Raw genomic sequence first — 20,092 nt, 5'->3', positions numbered from 1 at the left:
CCAAGGCTTGATTTGTGACCCAGGATATGATCTATCCTGGAGAATGTTCCATGAGTACTTGAGAAAAATGTGTATTCTGTTGTTTTTGTATGGAGTGTCCTATAAATATCAATTAAGTCCATCTTGTTTAATGTATCATTTAAAGCTTGTGTTTCCTTATTTATTTTCATTTTGGATGATCTGTCCATTGGTGAAAGTGGGGTGTTAAAGTCCCCTACTATGAATGTGTTCCTGTTGATTTCCCCTTTTATGGCTGTATTTGCCTTATGTATTGAGGTGCTCCTATGTTGGGTGCATAAATATTTACAATTGTTCTATCTTCTTCTTGGATCGATCCCTTGATCATTATGTAGTGTCCTTCTTTGTCTCTTCTAATAGTCTTTATTTTAAAGTCTATTTTGTCTGATATGAGAATTGCTACTCCAGCTTTCTCTTGGTTTCCATTTGCCTGGAATATCTTTTTCCATCCCCTTACTTTCAGTCTGTATGTGTCTCTAGGTCTGAAGTGGGTCTCTTGTAGAGAGCATATATATGGGTCTTGTTTTTGTATCCATTCAGCCAATCTGTGTCTTTTGGTGGGAGGATTTAGTCCATTTACATTTAAGGTAATTATCGATATGTATGTTCCTATTCCCATTTTCTAAATTGTTTTGGGTTCGTTATTGTAGGTCTTTTCCTTCTCTTGTGTTTCTTGCCTAGAGGAGTTCCTTTAGCATTTGTTGTAAAGCTGGTTTGGTGGTGCTGAACTCTCTCAGCTTTTGCTTGTCTGTAAAGGTTTTAATTTCTCCATCAAATCTGAATGAGATCCTTGCTGGGTAGAGTAATCTTGGTTGCAGGTTTTTCTCCTTCATCACTTTAAATATGTCCTGCCAGTCCCTTCTGGCTTGCAGAGTTTCTGCTGAAAGATCAGCTGTTAAGCTTATGGGGATTCCCTTGTGTGTTATTTGTTGTTTTTCCCTTGCTGCTTTTAATATGCTTTCTTTGTATTTAATTTTTGACAGTTTGATTAATATGTGTCTTGGCATATTTCTCATTGGATTTATCCTGTATGGGACTCTCTGTGCTTCCTGGACTTGATTAACTATTTCCTTTCCCATATTAGGGAAGTTTTCAACTATAATCTCTTCAAATATTTTCTCAGTCCCTTTCTTTTCCTCTTCTTCTGGAACCCCTATAATTCGAATGTTGGTGGGTTTGATGTTGTCCCAGAGGTCTCTGAGACTGTCCTCAGTTCTTTTCATTCTTTTTTCTTTATTCTGCTCTGCAGTAGTTATTTCCACTATTTTATCTTCCAGGTCACTTATCCATTCTTCTGCCTCAGTTATTCTGCTATTGTTCCCATCTAGGGTATTTTTCATTTCATTTATTGTGTTGTTCATCATTGTTTGTTTCATCTTTAGTTCTTCTAGGTCCTTGTTAAATGTTTCTTGCATTTTGTCTATTCTATTTCCAAGATTTTGGATCATCTTTACTATCATTATTCTGAATTCTTTTTCAGGTAGACTGCCTATTTCCTTTTCATTTGTTAGGTCTGGTGGGTGTTTACCTTGCTCCTTCATCTGCTGTGTGTTTCTCTGTCTTCTCATTTTGCTTATCTTACTGTGTTTGGGGTCTCCTTTTTGCAGGCTGCAGGTTCGTGGTTCCCGTTGTTTTTGGTGTCTGTCCCCAGTGGCTAAGGTTGGTTCAGTGGGTTGTGTAGGCTTCCTGGTGGAGGGGACTAGTGCCTGTGTTCTGGTGGATGAGGCTTGATCTTGTCTTTCTGGTGGGCAGGTCCACGTCTGGTGGTGTGTTTTGGGGTGTCTGTGGACTTATTATGATTTGGGGCAGCCTCTCTGCTAATGGGTGGGGTTGTGTTCCTGTTTTGCTAGTTGTTTGGCATAGGTTGTCCAGCAGTGTAGCTTGCTGGTCGTTGAGTGGAGCTGGGTGCTGGCGTTGAGATGGAGATCTCTGGGAGATTTTCGCCATTTGATATTATGTGGAGCTGGGAGGTCTCTTGTTGACCAGTGTCCTGAAGTTGGCTCTCGCACCTCAGAGGCACAGCACTGACTCCTGGCTGCAGCACCAAGAGCATTTCATCCGCACGGCTCAGAATAAAAGGGAGAAAAAGTAGAGAGCAAGAATTAGTAGAAGTAGGAAGAAAAGGAAGGGAGGGAGGAAGGAAGGAAAGAAGGAAGGAAGGAAGAAAGAAAGAAAAGGAAAGAAGGAAAGAAAGAAAGGAGGGAGGGAGGGATGGTGGGATAAAGGAAGGAGAGAAGGAAGGAAAAAGGAAAGAAAGAAAGAAGATAAAGTAAAATAAAATATAATAAAGTTATTAAATTAAAAAATAATTATTAAGAAAAAAATTTTAAAAAGCAACGGACGGATAGAACCTTAGGACAAATGGTGGAAGCAAAGCTATACAGACAAAATCTCACACAGAAGCATACACATACACACTCCCAAAAAGAGGAAAAGGGGAAAAAATCATAAATCTGGCTCACAAAGTCCACTTCCTCAATTTGGGATGATTTGTTGTCTAAAGGAGGGAAGGAAGGAAGGAAAGAAACAAAGAAGATAAAGTAAAATAAAGTTATTAAAATTAATTATTAAGAAAAAATTAAAAAAAAAAAAACATACGGATAGAACCCTAGGACAAATTGTGGAAGCAAAGCTATACAGACAAAATCTCACACAGAAGCATACACACTCCCAAAAAGAGGAAAAGGGGAAAAAATCATAAGTCTTGCTCTCAAAGTCCACCCCCCAATTTGGGATGATTCGTTGTCTATTCATGTATTCCACAGATGCAGGTACATCAAGTTGATTGTGGAGCTTTAATCCGCTGCTTCTGAGGCTGCTGGGAGAGATTTCCCTTTCTCTTCTTTGTTCTCACAGCTCCCAGGGGCTCAGCTTTTGATTTGGCCCCGCCTCTGCGTGTAGGTCGCTAGAGGGCGTCTGTTTTTCGCTCAGACAGGACGGGGTTAAAGGAGCTGTTGATCTGGGGGCTCTGGCTCACTCAGGCCCAGGGGAGGGAGGGGCACGGAGTGCGGGGCGAGCCTGCGGCGGCAGAGGCCAGCGTGACATTGCAACAGCCTGAGGCGTGCCCTGCGTTCCTCTGGGGAAGTTGTCCCTGGATCCCGGGACCCTGGCAGTGGCGGGCTGCACAGGCTCCCCGGAAGTGAGGTGTGGATAGTGACCTGTGCTCGCACACAGGCTTCTTGGTGGCGGCAGCAGCAGCCTTAGCGTCTCCTGCCCGTCTCTGGGGTCCGCGCTTTTAGCCGCGGCTCGCGCCCGTCTCTGGAGCTCCTTTAAGCAGCGCTCTTAATCCCCTCTCCTCGCGCACCAGGAAACAAAGAGGGAAGAAAAAGTCTTGCCTCTTCGGCACCTCCAGCCCTTTTCCCGGACTCCCTCCCGGCTAACCGTGGTGCACTAACCCCTTCAGGCTGTGTTCACTCCCCCAACCCCCGTCTTCTCCCTGCGCTCCGACCGAAGCCCGAGCCTCAGCTCGCAGACCCGCCCGCCCTGGCGGGTGAGCAGGCACTGATCCTCTGTGCGGGAATCTCCCCGCTTTGCCCCCCGCACCCCTGTTGCTGTGCTCTCTTCCGCGTCTCGGCTCCGAAGCTCCCCCCCTCCGCCACCCGCAGTCTCTGCCCACAAAGGGGCTTCCTAGTGTGTGGAAACCTTTCCTCCTTCCCAGCTCCCTCCCACTGGTGCAGGTCCCGTCCCTATTCTTTTGTCTCTTTTTTCTTTTTTTCTTTTGCCCTACCCAGGTACGTGGGGAGTTTCTTGCCTTTTGGGAGGTCTGAGGTCTTCTGCCAGTGTTCAGTAGGTGTTCTGTAGGAGTTGTTCCACGTGTAGATGTATTTCTGGTGTATCTGTGGGGAGGAAGGTGATCTCCGTCTTACTCTTCCGCTATCTTCCCCCGGAGGTGTACTTGCTTTTAAGGTCTTTCAAGTGAGTGGGTGAGACCCACACATTATCAAGGATAGTCTCCTTTACTTAAAGTCAACTGGTTGTGGATGTTAGCCACATCTACAATATACCTTCACAGCAACACCTAGATTAGTGTTTGATTGACTAACTGCTTACCATAGTCTAGCCAAGTTGACACAAAATTAATCATCACAGGTGCTAGGATTAGTGGGTCAAAGTATGATGAGAAGCAGGATATTTGTATAGTCTTGAGCTATCTTTATTAATTAGAAAAGGACTTCTTAGTAACTAAGAGAAACTAAGCCGATACCACCTTGGCCGAGTGATCAAAATAAACATCACCAGTAATAAGACATATTGACATCACGTATACCCTGACATTTTGTGCTGAGGAGGGCACAGCATCACTTCTTGCCAAACTGCAAGGCCTTAGTCTAATTATGGGAAAACATCAAACAAACTCAAATTGAGGGACATTTGATAAAGCAGTTGACTAGTACTCTTCAAAAGTGTCAAGATCACACAAGAAAAATAGAGACTACAGAACTGTCACAGTTTGGGGGAAACTAAGCAGATGTGACAACTAAATGAAATGTGAGATCTTGGATTGGATCCTGGAACAGAAAGAGAACATTAGTGAGAAAACTGACAAAAATCAAAGAAAGGCTGGAGATTCATTACTAATATTATGCCAGTGTTAATTTCTTGGTTTTAACCACTGTATTATGATTATGTAAGATGTTAACATTAGGGAACCTGGGTGAAAGCTGTACAGGAACTCTGTATTATTTTTACAGCTTTTCGGGAAGTCTGAAATTATCTCAAAATGAAAATTTACAGGGGAAAAAAACCTTCCCATGAATACTCTTCCTGCTAAAAGCCTACCCCATTAAAACCCAAACTTCTTATTCTGGTTGAGATCTGACTCTGCTGACCTCTCCAGCCTCATCTCTTTTCCCTCAGGTCTATCTCCCCACACACTCCAGGCCTTCCTTCCTGGCTCTCTTGGCAGTTTTGGCACCAACTCTGGCTGGAGGCTCTAGGAGTTTGGGCTATTGGGATAGGACAAAGGTCCATGGCCCAGATGGGGCAGCCCTGGGAAATGAGTGCCTGGGCTGTCAGGCCCAGGATGGGAATAGGAGCTGGCTCATGTCAGACGTAGGATGGGAGCTGCATCCAAGACGCAGGATTAGCCGCAGTGGTCAGGTGAGTGAAGGCAAGCCCTTGAGGCAGGGGTAGCGGGCTATGCAGGCAGAGAGCCAGTGGTCAGGGGCACCAAGCTGGTTCCCACAGCTCTGTGCTGTAGTCCTGTGCTGCAGCTCTGTGCTGCAGTCCCAATCTTTGGTTTTTCCATCTCCACCTAGTCAACTTTCAACATACAAGATCTAGCTCATGCCCTAGGCTGGTAGCTCCCCGCTCTGGGCTTCACAGCACCCTTTACGTTATTGAGCTCCTTCGAATCCTCCGTTGTATCCTTCTCCATAGCCCCAGCTCCTGGCACAAAGTAGATGCTCAGAAAAGGTCTGAATGGATGATTGTGGGTGAGAGCTGTGGCTCAGGGTAAGTTCAGCAACACTCACAGTGTGGTAAGCTCTGTGCAGGCCTTGGGAATACTGAGATGAGTGAATCAAAGTCTGTGCTCTCATGGAGCTTCCACTCTACAGGGTAAGACAGACAATAAACAAGCGAACAAATACAATAATTACAGATTACAATGAATAAACTAGTGATGAAGGAGAGAACAGATTCCAGAACGTTGTCATGATTTTTGTTAGGTGGGCTTACTAGTAAACCTCATATTCTTCTTTTTACTTAACATACATTTTCTAGTTCGTTCTACAGTGAGCATGTATTTTTGGGTCTTTAAAAAATGCCAGCTGTCCTCTCACTTTCTTATCCTGAGGTCCTAATGCAACTTTTGCTGTATAATGATAGAATCCAGGGTAAGTTCTGGGAAGATGTAGCCCACTGAGTTGGTGTCACACAACGGGCTTTACCTTTACCCAAGAGATGACAAATGGGGCAATAACTAGCTGGCTCAGGAAAAAATGATCAGCTCTGCTGAGGAGAGTCAGGGAAGGCTTCACAGAATAGGAAATACTTTATCTACAATCTTGAAGGAACAATTAGAGTTTGGAGGCAAAAATGTGGAGGAAGGAATTGGGCAAGTCATTCTACACTTTGAGTCTTAGCCTTTTTGTCTGTAAAATGGGGGCAGTAGCATGTCTTCACTGGGTTTGGGGTTGGGGGCCAATTAAATAAGACAGGTATATAGACGCTCCCCCTCCCCAGCGGCAGCACGGTATCTGGTGCATATTAGGTAATGAGGAGCTAATTTTTGTTTTAGTATTAAAGATAAACATTCTGTAAGTGCACAAGTTGTGGCTTTGGAGGAGTTTGCTCCTTGTCACTGTTCTGATCTTCTCAACAGGCCGAGGACACTGGTTAGTGGCTCGGAAATGTAGCCTCAAGAAGAAGCCCAGGGGTGTGGTTGAAGCACGAGCTGAAGGTCAGGAAAGCCAGAAGGTTTCTTTCGAGGTTGGAGGAAAGAAAGGGTCTCGACAGGAAAACCAACTGGACACTCCGGGACATGTGCTGGACCAGGCTTTTCTGGTGAGAGTAAATGCATCCTGAAAGGCTGGCAGCACCAGCTGACGACTGTCTTGGTGGGGGCAAGGACTTGCCCTGCTTCCCTCTGGTACAGTTACCCCCAATCCACCCCAAACTATTAGAGTGATCTTGGCAAATTGAGCATAGCCAGGATGATGAAGGGACCCAAAGCTTTCTTTATATGTAAAGCTTTCTTTACATCCACCTTATGAGATAGGTATTATCATCCCTATTATGTTGTTGCCATTGTGCAGATGAGAAAACTGAGGACCCAGGAAGTAATTTGCCTTGGCCAAGGTCCCTCAGCTAGTAATTAGGACTCTGGTTTACCCAGGATTAGAACTACTCAGAATTAGAACTCTGGTCTACCGATTGCAAAGGCTGTGCCTTTATATTTTATCAGGTAAAAAGTCTAATTGAGCCAGAGAGGCAAAGCAGTAGGTCAGGGGGAACAGTAAATTGAAAAATCGTATTCTAGCACCTAGTAGAGTATAAAGATTCCTGCTCTGCTCTGGGGAGATCTCTCTAGGAGCAGGGGGATTGGGGAGGCCCCACATACCACAACCTTTGTCCTTTGGGTTTAGCGTCTGGCTGAAAGCCAGGGATGCCGACTAGATATACCCAGTGTCTGGGGCAGGCTTTACAAAGGTCACTGGGGTGGCTGTGTTAGAGACCAGCCAGGTAATTTCACATCTGCTCTCTGCAACGCTGCAGTGGCTTTACAAAGAAAGACACATTTTGTAAACCAATGTTCATGTGCAGTCCAGTGCTCATAGCTCCCTAAGAACTCCCTGGCAGCCTACTTTGTACCCAGGCTTTGCTTATGGTTCCCAAGAGATAGGTTTCTGCACAGATCAGATGCTGAAAGAGAGCTTCAAGGAGGCAGCTGGTTACATCTCCGCTCAAGGTGGATAGTATAAGCTTTTTGCAGAGTCCTGTGGAATTTCTTTGATTATTAGGTCCACTTCTCACTGGGAATGAGGAAGACTGAAGCAACAGTACTGAGGAGGGGCAGAAACACTTCCCATAGGGGACTCTTCTTTTCCCCTTTGTTTTCAACATGTACATCCCCCATTAATTGAGATAGCTTGTTACCCATGTTGCCACTTTGGATAGCAGAAGCATCAAGGATGTTTTTCAGAGTAATGGGGTACCTACCCGCCTATTGGATATGAACGTTTCACTGGCACTTCATATTGACCTTCTACACCAGTCCCCTTACTCCAAGTCCCCGAAACACCTCTTTTCTAGTGTTCAATGCATGGTCTCAATGATGGTCTCAATACTATCTACCCAGTCACTAAGCAAGTAACTTGGGGTTATCCTTGGCACGTGCCTCTCCCTCACCACCCTCATCCCTGCCATTACCAAGCCCTGGTACTTTCATTAATTGTCAAATCCGTATTCTTCTCTTCATCTGCCCTGCCACCACCCTAATCTCGGCTACCATCATCTTTTATTGGACTAATTCAGTAACTTCCTAACTATTATAGTTTGAACCAACTAGCATGCTTTTGTTTCACATGAAAAGAAGCCAGAGGCATTGTTATTCTAGGGTAGGTTAATTCATTGGTTTAATGACTTCTTCCAAGTCCCAGGTTCCTCCATCTCTCTGCTTTTCTATCCTTGGCACATTAGCTTGTCCTCTTGGGCTGATTGCCTTCATGATCCTGAGATGGCTGCTGAACTCTGGTCATCACATTTAAAGGATGATGTCCAGAGGTAGAAAAGGGATTGTCACTGTCTTATATCGAGTTTTAAAGGTAAGAACTTCCCAGAACTGGCGTCCCACCCCCAGCAGCCAGCGTCTCCTTGGCCAAACCTGTATCACAAATCCCAACAGTCAATGGTTAGGGGAACATGACCACCATGACTGGATTAGACAAAGTCAAGACTTAGCCTGTGGAGCTGGAGTTGATATATCCACTCAGAGAAATGTGAATGATATTGGGGTTCTTTAACAAGGAAGAAGTAGAAAAGTGGCTCTAGAGAAGCCAGTTAACAATGTCTAGTACAGTGGTCTCTCACCACCCTTTCCTGTCTTCTCATCCTTTCTGCGTGTGTCAGACATAGCAATTTTTATAAAACTTCTATTAACCCCCTGCCAAAAAACCTCTGACAGATTTCCATTGACTATAGGATAAAATCCACGTTCCTTTACAGAGCCAACATGGACACAAATGATCTAATGACTGCCTCCCTAGCCTTACTTTGTTTTTCATTTTCTCAAAAGCACCTTGCTTTCACCTGCCTTGATAATTTTCATGACCCCTGCTACCCACTTTCACGGGACCAACTCCTACTTAGCAGTTAGGTATCAGCTGAAATATTACTTCCTCAAGTGAGTATTTCCTCACTTCCACACTGAGGTTAGGACCTCCTGTTACTGTCTCCCATAGCATCTTGAATTTCTCCTTTAAAATATTATCACGTTTATAAATACTTGCTTGCTCCTTGGCTTCCATGCAGTTTTAAGCTTTCAGAAGGCATGGAATATTTCTGCTTCTTATACATTGTCTCATAAATTCCTAGTTCCATGCCTAAACATAAAAGGTACCATAACTAAATGATTAACTGAAAAAAAGAATGGGGTTTGATTAAACAGAAATAGAAACTCCAAAGCTGAGATTTTCTTCTGACTTTTTAATTGTGAAGAGCAACGTATGGTAGTCCTAAGAGCATAGTGTTTAGTGATTACAGATTTGGATTCAAATCATAGATCTATCACTTACTAGCTGTGGGACCTTAGGGAAGTCACTTTATCTCTTTTAGCCTTGCTTTTCTCATTTATGAAGAGACATCATCATACTTATGTCAAAGAGTTCAGTTAGGATTAGGAGAAAGTTTTTTCCTAAGAACCACGTAAAGTCAATGTTTCCATCCCCACCTTACAGATGGGAAACAGAGGTGGGAGAGCTGAGGTGGCAGCTTGATTCTGAGCAGCTCCGAAGCCCGTGCTCTTTCCACTGTGCCAGGCTGCCCTCCTCAACAGGGAGTCATTTGTTGTCTTGGCCAATTACATAAGCTTTGTTGGGGCCTTGACGCTGATTGTCTGCACTGTGTTCCAGCTGAAGCACCACTGTGTAAAGAATCCGTCCGACCTATGCACCATTAACGTGAGCGGCCTGAAGTTCTCCAAGGTAAGGCCAGCCAGCAGAGGTGTGATTGGGGTGAGCCAGATCTGAGGTAGCTCCTGGCTGTTGGACCATTGTACTTCCAGAGTCCTTGGGGACTGGGAATCTGGTCATAGGGAGGGGGAGGGTCAGACAGGGACTCACTGGGTGGGAACAACATTCACAGACACAATCTTTTGCTGTATATTTGGTGTTGCCATTATCCCATGTGAAGTGAGTTAAAGGAAATAAATAGCCTTATGGAAGTGGTTTGAATGTGCATAGAATTTTATTGGGGTGTGATTCATTGTATGACACTGAGTTCCCATCAGAAGAGCCTACAGGAGAAATTTCTCTCAGGTTTCAGTGCCAGGAGTGGTAGTGGTTCTCCCAAGATGCTGGTTTGTTCTCAATTCGCAGACTCTGTGACTTATGTAATGAGTCATGTTTCTTTCTTTGCACTGGCTAATAGGTAGCTTGGAGCTAGATTTGTGGCCTACCATTAGCCAGTGTATTGCTGTATACCACATATGGCATATATTTTCGGTTTGTAGGCTTTCCATGGCATATAAAGAGAGATTGCTTATATAATGCCACATAGCAGTTAAAATGTATCAACATAAGTAAATCTAAAAAGATCTATGTGTCTCAACACAAGTAAATCTCAAACACATAGTGTTGAGTGAAGAAGGCAGGTTGCAGAATGATATCTACAGTATGGTGGCATTTGATATAAAGTTTTATAACATGTAAATAACACTGTATTTATGGTTTATGGATACACATACATGTAATACAAGTATAAAACAGGTATGGGAGTGATAATCGCCAATTCAGGGTAGCTGTTATCTGTGGGAGAGAGGGAGAAGAGTATGGTTGGGGATGGATACGTTAGGGGGAGTGGTGGTGGTCAACTCTCTGTAGTGTTCTGTTTCTTTAAGGAGATTTGAAGCAAAGACAGCAAAATATTGGGATTTATTAAAGCTGGATAGTGGTTACTCGGGCCTTCAGAGTAACATTCACTATACTTTTATGAACATTTGAATTATTTCATAATAGAAAAAAAAAGAAGCAGAAAAGACCTTCCTGCCTTTAACAAGTATCTGCTCTTGTTCTTACCCCTTGAGGTCTTTGCTCCTTCTGCCAGTAGCTCTGGAGCTTCAGCAAGGCCTGCAGGCAGGGAACTAATCTTGTGTTCTTTGAAATGCCTTCTCACAGGCTAAGGAAAAGGACTTCAAGCATTTTAATTCTGTGATTTACATCAATGCCTCAGAAAACCTACTGCCTCTAGGTAAGTTTTCTTCCCGAAAACTACCTTCTGCCTCTTGGCTGTCACAGCCAGTCTCTCGTGTTAGAACTTGCCTGTCAGTCCACCTGTGACTGGCCACGCATCCCTTTTTTTGGAGTGCAGTAGGCTGGGTGAGGGAGAACACACAGACCTGATTCCAGTCCAGAGCTGGCACTGCCTACTCAGAACATTTCTCTGTGAGCTCCTGCTTCTCTAACTGTAAATGGAGATAATGCCCTTCCTTTTTTCCTCCCCAAGGCAGGATACCTTGTAGACTCAGATGAGATAAGTACAGTCAGCCCTCCATATCTGTGGATTCCACATCCACAGATTCAACCAAATATGGATGGAAAATATTTGAAAAAAAATTCCGGAAAGTTCCAAAAAGCAAAACTTGAGTTTGCCATGCACTAGCAACTACTTACGTAGCATATACATTGTATTTACAATTTACGGAGCATTTACATTATGTTAGGTATCATGGGTAACCTAGAGATGATTTAAAGTATACAGGAGGCTGGGCACAGGTTATATGCAAACACTGCATCATTTTATACAGGGGACTTGAGCATCCATGATTTTGGTGTCCATGGTGGTGATGCAGGATGGTGGTGGAGGTGGGCGTTAGGGTGGGAGCGGTGGACCCAATCCCCTGCAGATATCAAGGGACTGCATGTAAGAAATTGTGAAGTCCCTGAAAGCTCCTGTAGGACTGTAAAGCCTTCTTGTTTATTCAGCAGATCCACAGCGACCCCTGCTGGGTGTCAGGACTATATGACTGCTTGGCTTTTAGAAATCAGTGTGTCCAGTTCCTGTTCTGGTGAGCTCAGTTATAGCAGGTTATACGGTCAGTGCCATGATAGAGGGAATCAGAAAATCAACCAGGCCGTCAACCGGGCCTAGAGTGTCAGAGGAAACTTCTGAGAAGAAGAGTATGTAGGCTGAGACCTAAAACACGAATAGGAGTGACTCAAGAATTAGAAGGTGAGAAGGCATTTCAGGCCAACGGAGCAGTGATCAGGGGCCCTGAGGAAGCTTTGTATGTGTGCAGGGTATATAGGTAGGGGAGAATGGAGACTAGAAAGGTGGGCAAGGACTATATTATCAGGGGCCCTGGGTGACTTGGACTTAATCCTGCAGGCAAAAGAGAGCCTTGGAAGACTTTGAAATAGAGGCTCAGTGGTGGCTGTGAGGAGTGTGGATTATAAGATGGAAGCCAGGAAACCTGGAAGATGGTTTCATTTTTCCAGGAGAGAGGAGGTGAGGCCTCAACCAGGGCTGTGGCAGTAAGGGTGGAGGGGATTGAGAGAGACAGAGAGAGATTCAAGAGGAGGTAGAAATAACCAGACTTGGTAACTAATGGGCATGTAGAGAAAGGGAGGAACCAAGAGGATTTACTGAGACAGACAGACTACAGGAGAGGCAGGTTTAGGGAGAAATAAGATGAATTAGTTTTGAATGCATTGAGGTTGAGGGGTGTTTTTAAAGAAGCATGTGACGAAGTCCCTGCCCTTGAGGAAACAGCATGGTCTGTCAGGAGCATGGGCTTGAAAAACAGGCAACAGGCATATGAAAAGATGCTCATCCTCACTAGTAAATAAAATAGCATCCAAGTACTATTTTCTGCCTATCAAATATTGACAAAAATGAGAAGGACTGATGACTGCCAGCATTGGTAGGGAAATGGGTACTCTCATAATCAAGTGTAATAAATTGGTGCAATATCTTTGGAAGGTAGTTTGGCGATGTCTCTTAACATCGTCTAGTAGTTCCACTCCCAGGAATTTATTCTACAGAAACACACTTGTACAAGGATGTTCATTGGAAACATCCCGAAAGCACATCTTTCTATTAGGCTCTACAGAACATTCCAACTCACAAAACCACCATAGGCCACACTTGACACCAGGTTCACTTAGAAGGCTCTGAGTAATTCCACACAGTATGCCAGCAGCACAGCGTCAGCAGTTCCTCTTCAGTGGAATCCTCACTGCTGTTCATGTAGCCATCCATGAGCCATTCTCTGTGGCCCCTAGCTCAGGGCCAAAACAATGAAACTCTCATTGGGTGGATGCAGGAGCCACTCTGGCTTAGAAACCTTGTTCCCCGTGGGATCAGATAGCTGTTGTAACACTCCATAGACATGGCTCCCAGAGTTCCTGCAAAGGACATGTCCAGTTATAGGCATCACCACACACAGAGACGCCCAAAGTTATAGTGCCCCCTTGAGATCGTTATAGTTCATTTATAGTTTCTCCTAGTCCAGATGTGGTTTACTAACCTGGGGTCATTTTTACCATAGCAATATTGCCTAATAACACAGTGACCATACCGTTTGTTTCATGTTACCAAGGGAAGAAGGCTAGAAAGTTAACCCAAGGTCCAGTTCTCAAGCAGAAGGGGAAGAGTGTTCTTAACCTTTTATCCAGATAGTCTAGCGACTATCACTAGGGGAATGGTTAACTAAAATAGGGTATGTCTATACAACAGAACATAATTCAGACATTATGCAGATCTATATGTTTTGACTTGGAACAATCTTTAAGTCATATTGTTAAGGGAAAAAAGCAAGTCACAGTACGTGTGTAGTATGAGTCCCTTTTTGTAAAAAGAAGTTTGTGTGTGTGTGTGTGTGTGTGTGTGTGTCAGTGTCAGTATACACATGAGAAAAGGTCTGGGGTATTGTACATGAAGCTTTGAATAGTTACCTCTAGGTGTTGAGATTAAAGGGAACTTTTATGTTTCTATGTTTTTTAAAGCTTTTTGGTGGGAATGTTTCACTTTTATAACCAGAAATAATAAAGATCATTTTTTAAATGGGCTTTGGAATTAGGCTTAGATTCAGTCCTTGGCCCTTCCACTTACCAGCAATTCTATTTCTAGCAAATCACTTAGCCTAGCTAAGCCTTGGTTTCTTCAGCAGTGGAATGGAAGTAGTAATCCCTATTTTTCAGGGTTTTTAGAGATTTAGTGTCCATGTATGTAAAGCACTTTACACAGTGTCTGGCCTAACGCAGTGGGAACCGAGTAAATGACCACCGTTAATATCTTTCTCTTACGTCCTTCACAAGCCACCGTTTCTCTCTTTCTCCTCCCCCTGTAGAGGCATTTCACACATTTCCAGTCTTAAAGGAACTGGAGCTCGCATTTAATGGCATCAAAACAGTCTACGTGAAGGATGGAGACTTTAAGTCCTTGGAAGTAAGTTGGAGGTAGGGAGTTTTTGGTGCCCACCTGTATCCCTGTAAGGAGTCTACTGATTAAAACTGTTGAGAAGGGGCTCTCTGGGCCTTTATAGCCACCTTGCTTCAGGGTGTTCCTCTGGGGCGGGTGGTGGAGTTGGTGGTGGTAATAAGGGAGTGGGGCTGGTGGAGGTGGTGGCCAGTGGGTGAGAATATATTATACTTATGGCCACGGGGCGTGGTCTTGGAAAATAAATGCCAAAGGTCATGTCCAAAGGAGTCTGTGCAGAGGAGTGATTTTGAATAGAGTACTGTAGGAAGGAGAATTTGAGGGGAGATCTGGATCCAGTGGGGGTTGAGCCATGGAGGTTAAGTGCTAGGCACAGCAAATTGGACCCACTGAACTAGAGGCGTTATGGACCGATTCCAGAGACCCATCCTGGTATGAGTGAGCCAGATTGGTTCTAATGAGCTCGGATAAGGTTATGGGCCATAGGCCCAGGGATGAGTGTGAAATAAAGTAGGGCTGCTATAAGTTCTATAGCAGACTCTTGACATTTGTACATCCACAGCTGTTTTGTATTCACAAATACAAAAAACTTTGTTTGCACTCTTGGCTTTCTCCTAAATTAAATTTCCCATCGTCACGCATTTTCTATACATGTTCTCATACTTCAAGTTAATCACCTCTTCAACATCCATGAAAACTTTAGGATCATTTTTCGCAAAGAAACAAAGCTTTTGTCACCACCCGGGAGTCTGCATACATGGAGAGTAGAGAACAGTAGAGCTGGCTTGAGGTGTGGGGCGGGCATCTGGCCAGGCTCACACACTAAGTAATGGGCTCTTCCCCACCTGTTGGCCTTCTAGAAGAGGGCCTAGCAAAATGTCTCCATGTCATGAGCCTTGGGGTTTACCCCAAAGAGCTGGTAACTTAAATTATTTAATCTACAAACGTCAAGAATCGGCCATTCTTCATAAAAACCTCATTTAACCTGGTCTGGCCAGAGAGAGACCTTCCACAAAACTGAACTTTTAAGAGTTGATGCCCTTTACATGCCAAAGTTTTAAGAAGTTTTAGCCGCTTGGGATGGTAATCTTCCTAAAATGGATTATAAGTCCTTGCATTTTTAAAGCATGCTATACTGAATGTAATGGTACCTTTTCTCCGTGGTTTCCAGCCATATTGAGGATAACAGTGCTTTACTATGATTTCTGACAGGAGTGGTCCTCATGCTTATCCAGGAAGCAAAGCTCTTGAAGGTGCAATAATACAGGGAGAGGGAGAGAGTAAATTTACAACAACTGATGCAATTTTGTGCTAGGTTAAAAACCTAGCACAATACCAGAGTTTATTATAGACAGTGGGAAACTGGTTCCAGATGCTCTAGAGATACAGGGAGCCACTTCCCTCACCTACAGGCCTGGGAGCTTATTATAAGTTTCCATTAATTTTTTATTTTGCTTCTTATAAAAGTAGTTATTGAGCTTCTATATATCATGCATTGTGCCAGGCATCCTACCTTCCTCATCCTTACCATTTCAAACCCCTACTTCAAGTGCCAGTGGGCCACAGGGAGGGGACATGACTACAGGCTCTGACCCCACAGCTGACTTACTGGTTGATCATAATGGACTTTTGGGAGGCCCTACTTCATAGTTTGATAACAACTGATGAAGATTATTTATCCAGCAGACCAGCCCTACCCAAGGGAATTTATTTACATAAGAGAGCAGACCAAAGTCAAGATGCAGAACATAAATGAGAAGAGGAAATCTCCTGGCCAATCATTTGTTTTCATCTCTCTGTGGTTTGAAAGGGTTCTCTAAGAAAAAGGATAAACCTGTCAAATGTCCTGAATTTGCAGCTCATGGCAGTGAATACTTTGATGTGTAATAAAACTTGATGTGACTCAGCAGATGCAGCATCCAAGTTAGGAATCTTCTGTCCTTGTTTGCCAGAAAGGCTGTCACCCAGAGTAGAACTCTTCAGGAGTCAGTTTAGGAAAACAGCTTTGTCATGATTTGATTCTCTGCATACGGGCCTGAAAAAGAGTCAGCTGGAGCTCTGCCCTGAAAGTCAGGAGACCTCGTTTCTAGTCTTGGTCTGCCACTACTTTGCCATACCTCCTCAGCCAAATAACTTACCTCTCTGGAACTTAAGTTTCCCCCTCTGTAAATTCTGGGCCAGCTGTGAAATTCTGCGACCTGCAGTTCTAAGGCTATTCGTTTATTTGAGCTGCCCTTACTTCCATAGAGAGCAGATTTGGACCCGACATGAAATAGCCAAAGCAGCCAGAGCAAGGGTCAGCAAACTTTTTCGGTAGGAGGCCAGACGGTGAATATTCTAGACTTTGCGGTCCGTACAGTCATAACTAGTCATAACTGTCATAACTAGTCCACTCTGCTGTTGTAGAAGGAAAGCAGTTGTAGACAATATGTAAGCAAAGGGACAGGGCTGTGTTCCCATAAAACTTTATGATGCTGAAATTTGAATTTTACATAATTTTCATACAATGTTATTCTTTTTGTGCTTTTTTCCTAACCATTTAAAAATGTACAAAGCATTCTTAGCTCACAGGCCATACAAAACAGGCAGCAGGCTGGATTTGGCTTACAGGCCTTTGTTTGCCAATTTCTGAGCTAGAACACTGATGGAACAGCCCAGTATGGTTGGAATGGAGTGAGACACCATAGAGTGTGGTGATAGATGAGCCTGGCGAGGTAACGGAAGAGAGACTGTAGAGAGCCTTAGAGGGACTTTGAATCTTATCCTATGGATAACAGGGGTCCATTGAAGGATTTGGAACTGAGGAGTAATAGGGTCTGAACTGTATTTTAGAAAAACCAGTGTGGCATGGCTGCTGTATAAAGCATGGATTGGAAGAAACAAGTATGAGAGATATTGAGGTAGAATCCATTGCTGACTGTCCACATATGTGTATGAAGGAGAGAATGATCCCCATCTTTATCTATGTTTATCCAAGCCAGCTTTCCAGGTCTTCATCCTTGAAGGCTTCTCTCTCTGCCCCTGCCAAGTGGGATCACCCATTTGTGTGAACTCTCAAAACTTGGAATTTACTGATGGCAGCATGAACTCGGCATTCCTTTTGTGCTGGGCATCTTTCATGGCCTGTGCAGTCCTATCAAGCCCTCTGTATACCATGGACTCTAGTCATACCCAAACCATTTGCAGTTCTCAGAATAAGGAAGGCTGCCTCCTGGCTTCTATACATGCCACTTGCTGTGCTGTATGTCTTTTTGCCCTTAACAATTTGGTGAATACCGACTAGTCTCTGAGGACAGCTTAAGCATCACCTGCTCCGTGAAGCCCGTCTGGACCCCCTGGTGGAGCTCAAACATCTATCCCAGCAGCATTGCTACTTAAACAGACACATATATGTATCTAGCTGCCCAACTAGGCTGTGAGCTCACACAGGGCAGGGACTGGTTCAAAGTAAGCCTTCAGTATAGGGGCCTTGAATGGAGGGATTGTGATGACCATGACAGCCAACATTAAGCATTTATGGTGCACTAGGCTTCATGCTAAAGGCTTTACCTACATAATTCCTCATAAAAATCCATTATTATTTCCACTTTATAGATAAGGAAACTTGGTTAAGTATTGATAATTTGCCCAAGATCACACAATTAGCCAGGACTTAAACCCAGGTCTACAGAGCCTGTCAATTAAGTACTAAAGTGGAGTACCAAACCCAGTCCTCCTCCAGCAATGACCTGCAGTCAGTTGTGTATGTGTGACTGACTGTATTTCACTGAAGTGGTGGACCAGAAACCTTTTCCCTGCACCAGTGGGATAAGATGCGGAAACTGGCCCCATTCAGTAGGCGTCTATGGGTGTGTGTTGGTGGAGGTATTACCGAGTACTGCTTGCCACACAGCAAGCCAATAAATTGAGAGATAAGGTGTTAGGGCAAGGAATAGCGACTTTATTTGGAAACTCAGCAGACCAAGAAGATGGTGGTCTAGTGTCCCAAAGAACCATCTTGCCTGAGTTAGAATTCAGGCTTCTTTTATACTAAAAGAGGAGGGAGTAAAGTCTAACATTTCCTGGTTCTGGTCAGCCTCCGGAGGGGATGTGTTAATTTCTTCCTTCCTGCAGTCATTCACAGGTGGGCCTGGTCAGGATGTTTCCTGTGAGATAAAGGTATTTTAGCTTAATGCTCATTACCTGGGAGGTGGGCTTCCCAGAGATGGGCCATTACGTATAATTTAAGCTTATAGGCAACATTCCTTTAGTGATTAACTTGTGATAGAGTACAAAGGTTCTTCCCTATTACAGAGGGAGAGGGAAGGGAGCAGACTTGTACATAAGAGCTAAAGTGAGTGTCCAGAGAGGCTCTTCTAGAAGAGGGAGACCAGAGACTGGGGTGATATAATTTATCACAGTTGCCTTTGTCTTTGCAGAGAGAAACTCAGTTTCCTGACTGGTCTCCTAACTCAAGTCAACTATCTCATGAATCTAGATGGCTAGTTAGAAAGTGCTTTATGATGAGGTGTCAGTTTGGGTCATTGTCCTAATAAGCCAGTTCATTTCAGCTGGTTTTTTAATGTGCATCTACTATGTGCCAGGTACTATGCTAGATTATAAGGATACATCGATACAGTGACAAGGTGCTTCACCTCAGAGAGTTTATAGCCTAGTCCACCACTGTGTGCCAGCACCTGCTCAGCACATCCATGTACCAGTACCTTATTCCTCAGGCTTATGTCCAGTTATCACAGTTACCTGGCTGACTGTGAGCAGTAACCTCAGAACAGTCTAGCTAAAGCACTCAAAGTCAGGAGGGAGAGATTCCATCTGGCTGGGGAATTAAGAAAGGTTTTATAAGGAGGCAGCTTTTGAACTGGCCTTTTAGGACTTGGATTCAGATACATGGAGAAAGGGCATTCCTGAGTGAAAAGCTCAAGCAAAGATCTCTACATGGGGTGTGGCAAGGAATGGGGAGCAGTCACTTTGGCCAGCACCATGGGGTAAACAAAGGCTTGCAGTATGGGGGCTGAGGCTGGCAAATAGGTTGGACATAGTAGAATGACTCTAGTAGACCTTGAAAGTTAATCCTGAGAGTCAGGAGGGTTTTAGCCTGTGGGCGATGGGCCCTCCTGGAAGGTTAAAAAAAAAAAAAAATCCAGCTCCCACCTCATGTATGAGCATCATTGTCACGAGTAGTGCTTCTATTTCCCCATCTTATATCTTTGTGCCATAGTTCCTGGACCTTTCCTTCAACAGCCTCACTGCGGAGGCCATCTGTGATCTGGGGCTTCTGCCACACCTCCGTGTCCTGCTCCTCACAGGCAATGGGCTCACCTCCCTGCCACCCAATTTGGCTGTTGCAGAGCGGTAAGTTCTACATCCCGGAGTCTGTCCCATGTGTTTCCCTCCTGAGCCTTTGTCTGGGTACATGTGTCCAAAGAAATAGTCCAAAGCAGCTCAAAAGGTCTGTAAGGACAGGCTGTGAGTGCTCAAAGCAGGTAGAATGCCACCTACTGAAGCTCCCAGAAAAGGCACTGGTGGGAACAGATCCCCAAAGATTCGGGAGGCCTCAGCTGGGTGTCCCACACTCCTCTGTGCTATTAGGAGAGACGCCGGTGTCTGGAGAGTCACTTTCCCTCCCTCTGATCAGTCACTGGTAAGTTGTGGCTATTGCTCTTGCCAGACTGTTCCCCTTCAGGAACCCTCTAAATAAGATTTGCATATTCCCATTCTGCACATTTGCTGAGCCATGCCTTCTGGCCAGAATGTACTGGTCTTTCCTTGCTTAATAATAGCAATGAGTCTGTCATACAGAGTGAAGTAAGTCAGAAAGAGAAAAACAAATACCGTATGCTAACACATATATATGGAATCTAAAAAAAAAAAAAAGGTTCTGAGGGGGAAGGGTAAGCTGGGATGAAGAGAGAGAGTGGCATGGACATATATAACAAAATATAAAATACCAAATACAAAATAGATAACTAGTGGGAAG

The 20,092-nt window shown here is 44.2% G+C and overlaps 1 protein-coding gene across 6 annotated transcripts in view; it reads left to right on the top strand.

The window, feature by feature from the left end:
* Positions 1 to 20,092, top strand: part of XRRA1 (X-ray radiation resistance associated 1) — a 102,915-nt gene that overhangs the window by 11,604 nt on the left and 71,219 nt on the right. For 3 of the 6 annotated variants that reach the window (XR_009564916.1, XM_030836073.2, XM_060303690.1), the window contains exons 4-8: positions 6,344 to 6,525; positions 9,591 to 9,662; positions 10,854 to 10,926; positions 14,027 to 14,124; positions 19,334 to 19,467. Coding sequence is in view for 5 of the 6 variants with exons in the window: in XM_030836073.2 (XP_030691933.2) it covers positions 6,344 to 6,525; positions 9,591 to 9,662; positions 10,854 to 10,926; positions 14,027 to 14,124; positions 19,334 to 19,467 (559 nt within the window). In the remaining variant the exon portion in view is untranslated. Of the gene's footprint in view, positions 1 to 6,343; positions 6,526 to 9,590; positions 9,663 to 10,853; positions 10,927 to 14,026; positions 14,136 to 19,333; positions 19,468 to 20,092 lie in introns of those variants that run through there. The other 3 variants (XM_060303692.1, XM_060303694.1, XM_060303691.1) reach the window with 3 other exon arrangements.

This window comes from Globicephala melas, chromosome 8 (assembly GCF_963455315.2).
Source record: "Globicephala melas chromosome 8, mGloMel1.2, whole genome shotgun sequence".
NCBI classification, from domain to species: domain Eukaryota; kingdom Metazoa; phylum Chordata; class Mammalia; order Artiodactyla; family Delphinidae; genus Globicephala; species Globicephala melas.
This window is presented reverse-complemented; position numbering and strand designations above follow the sequence as displayed.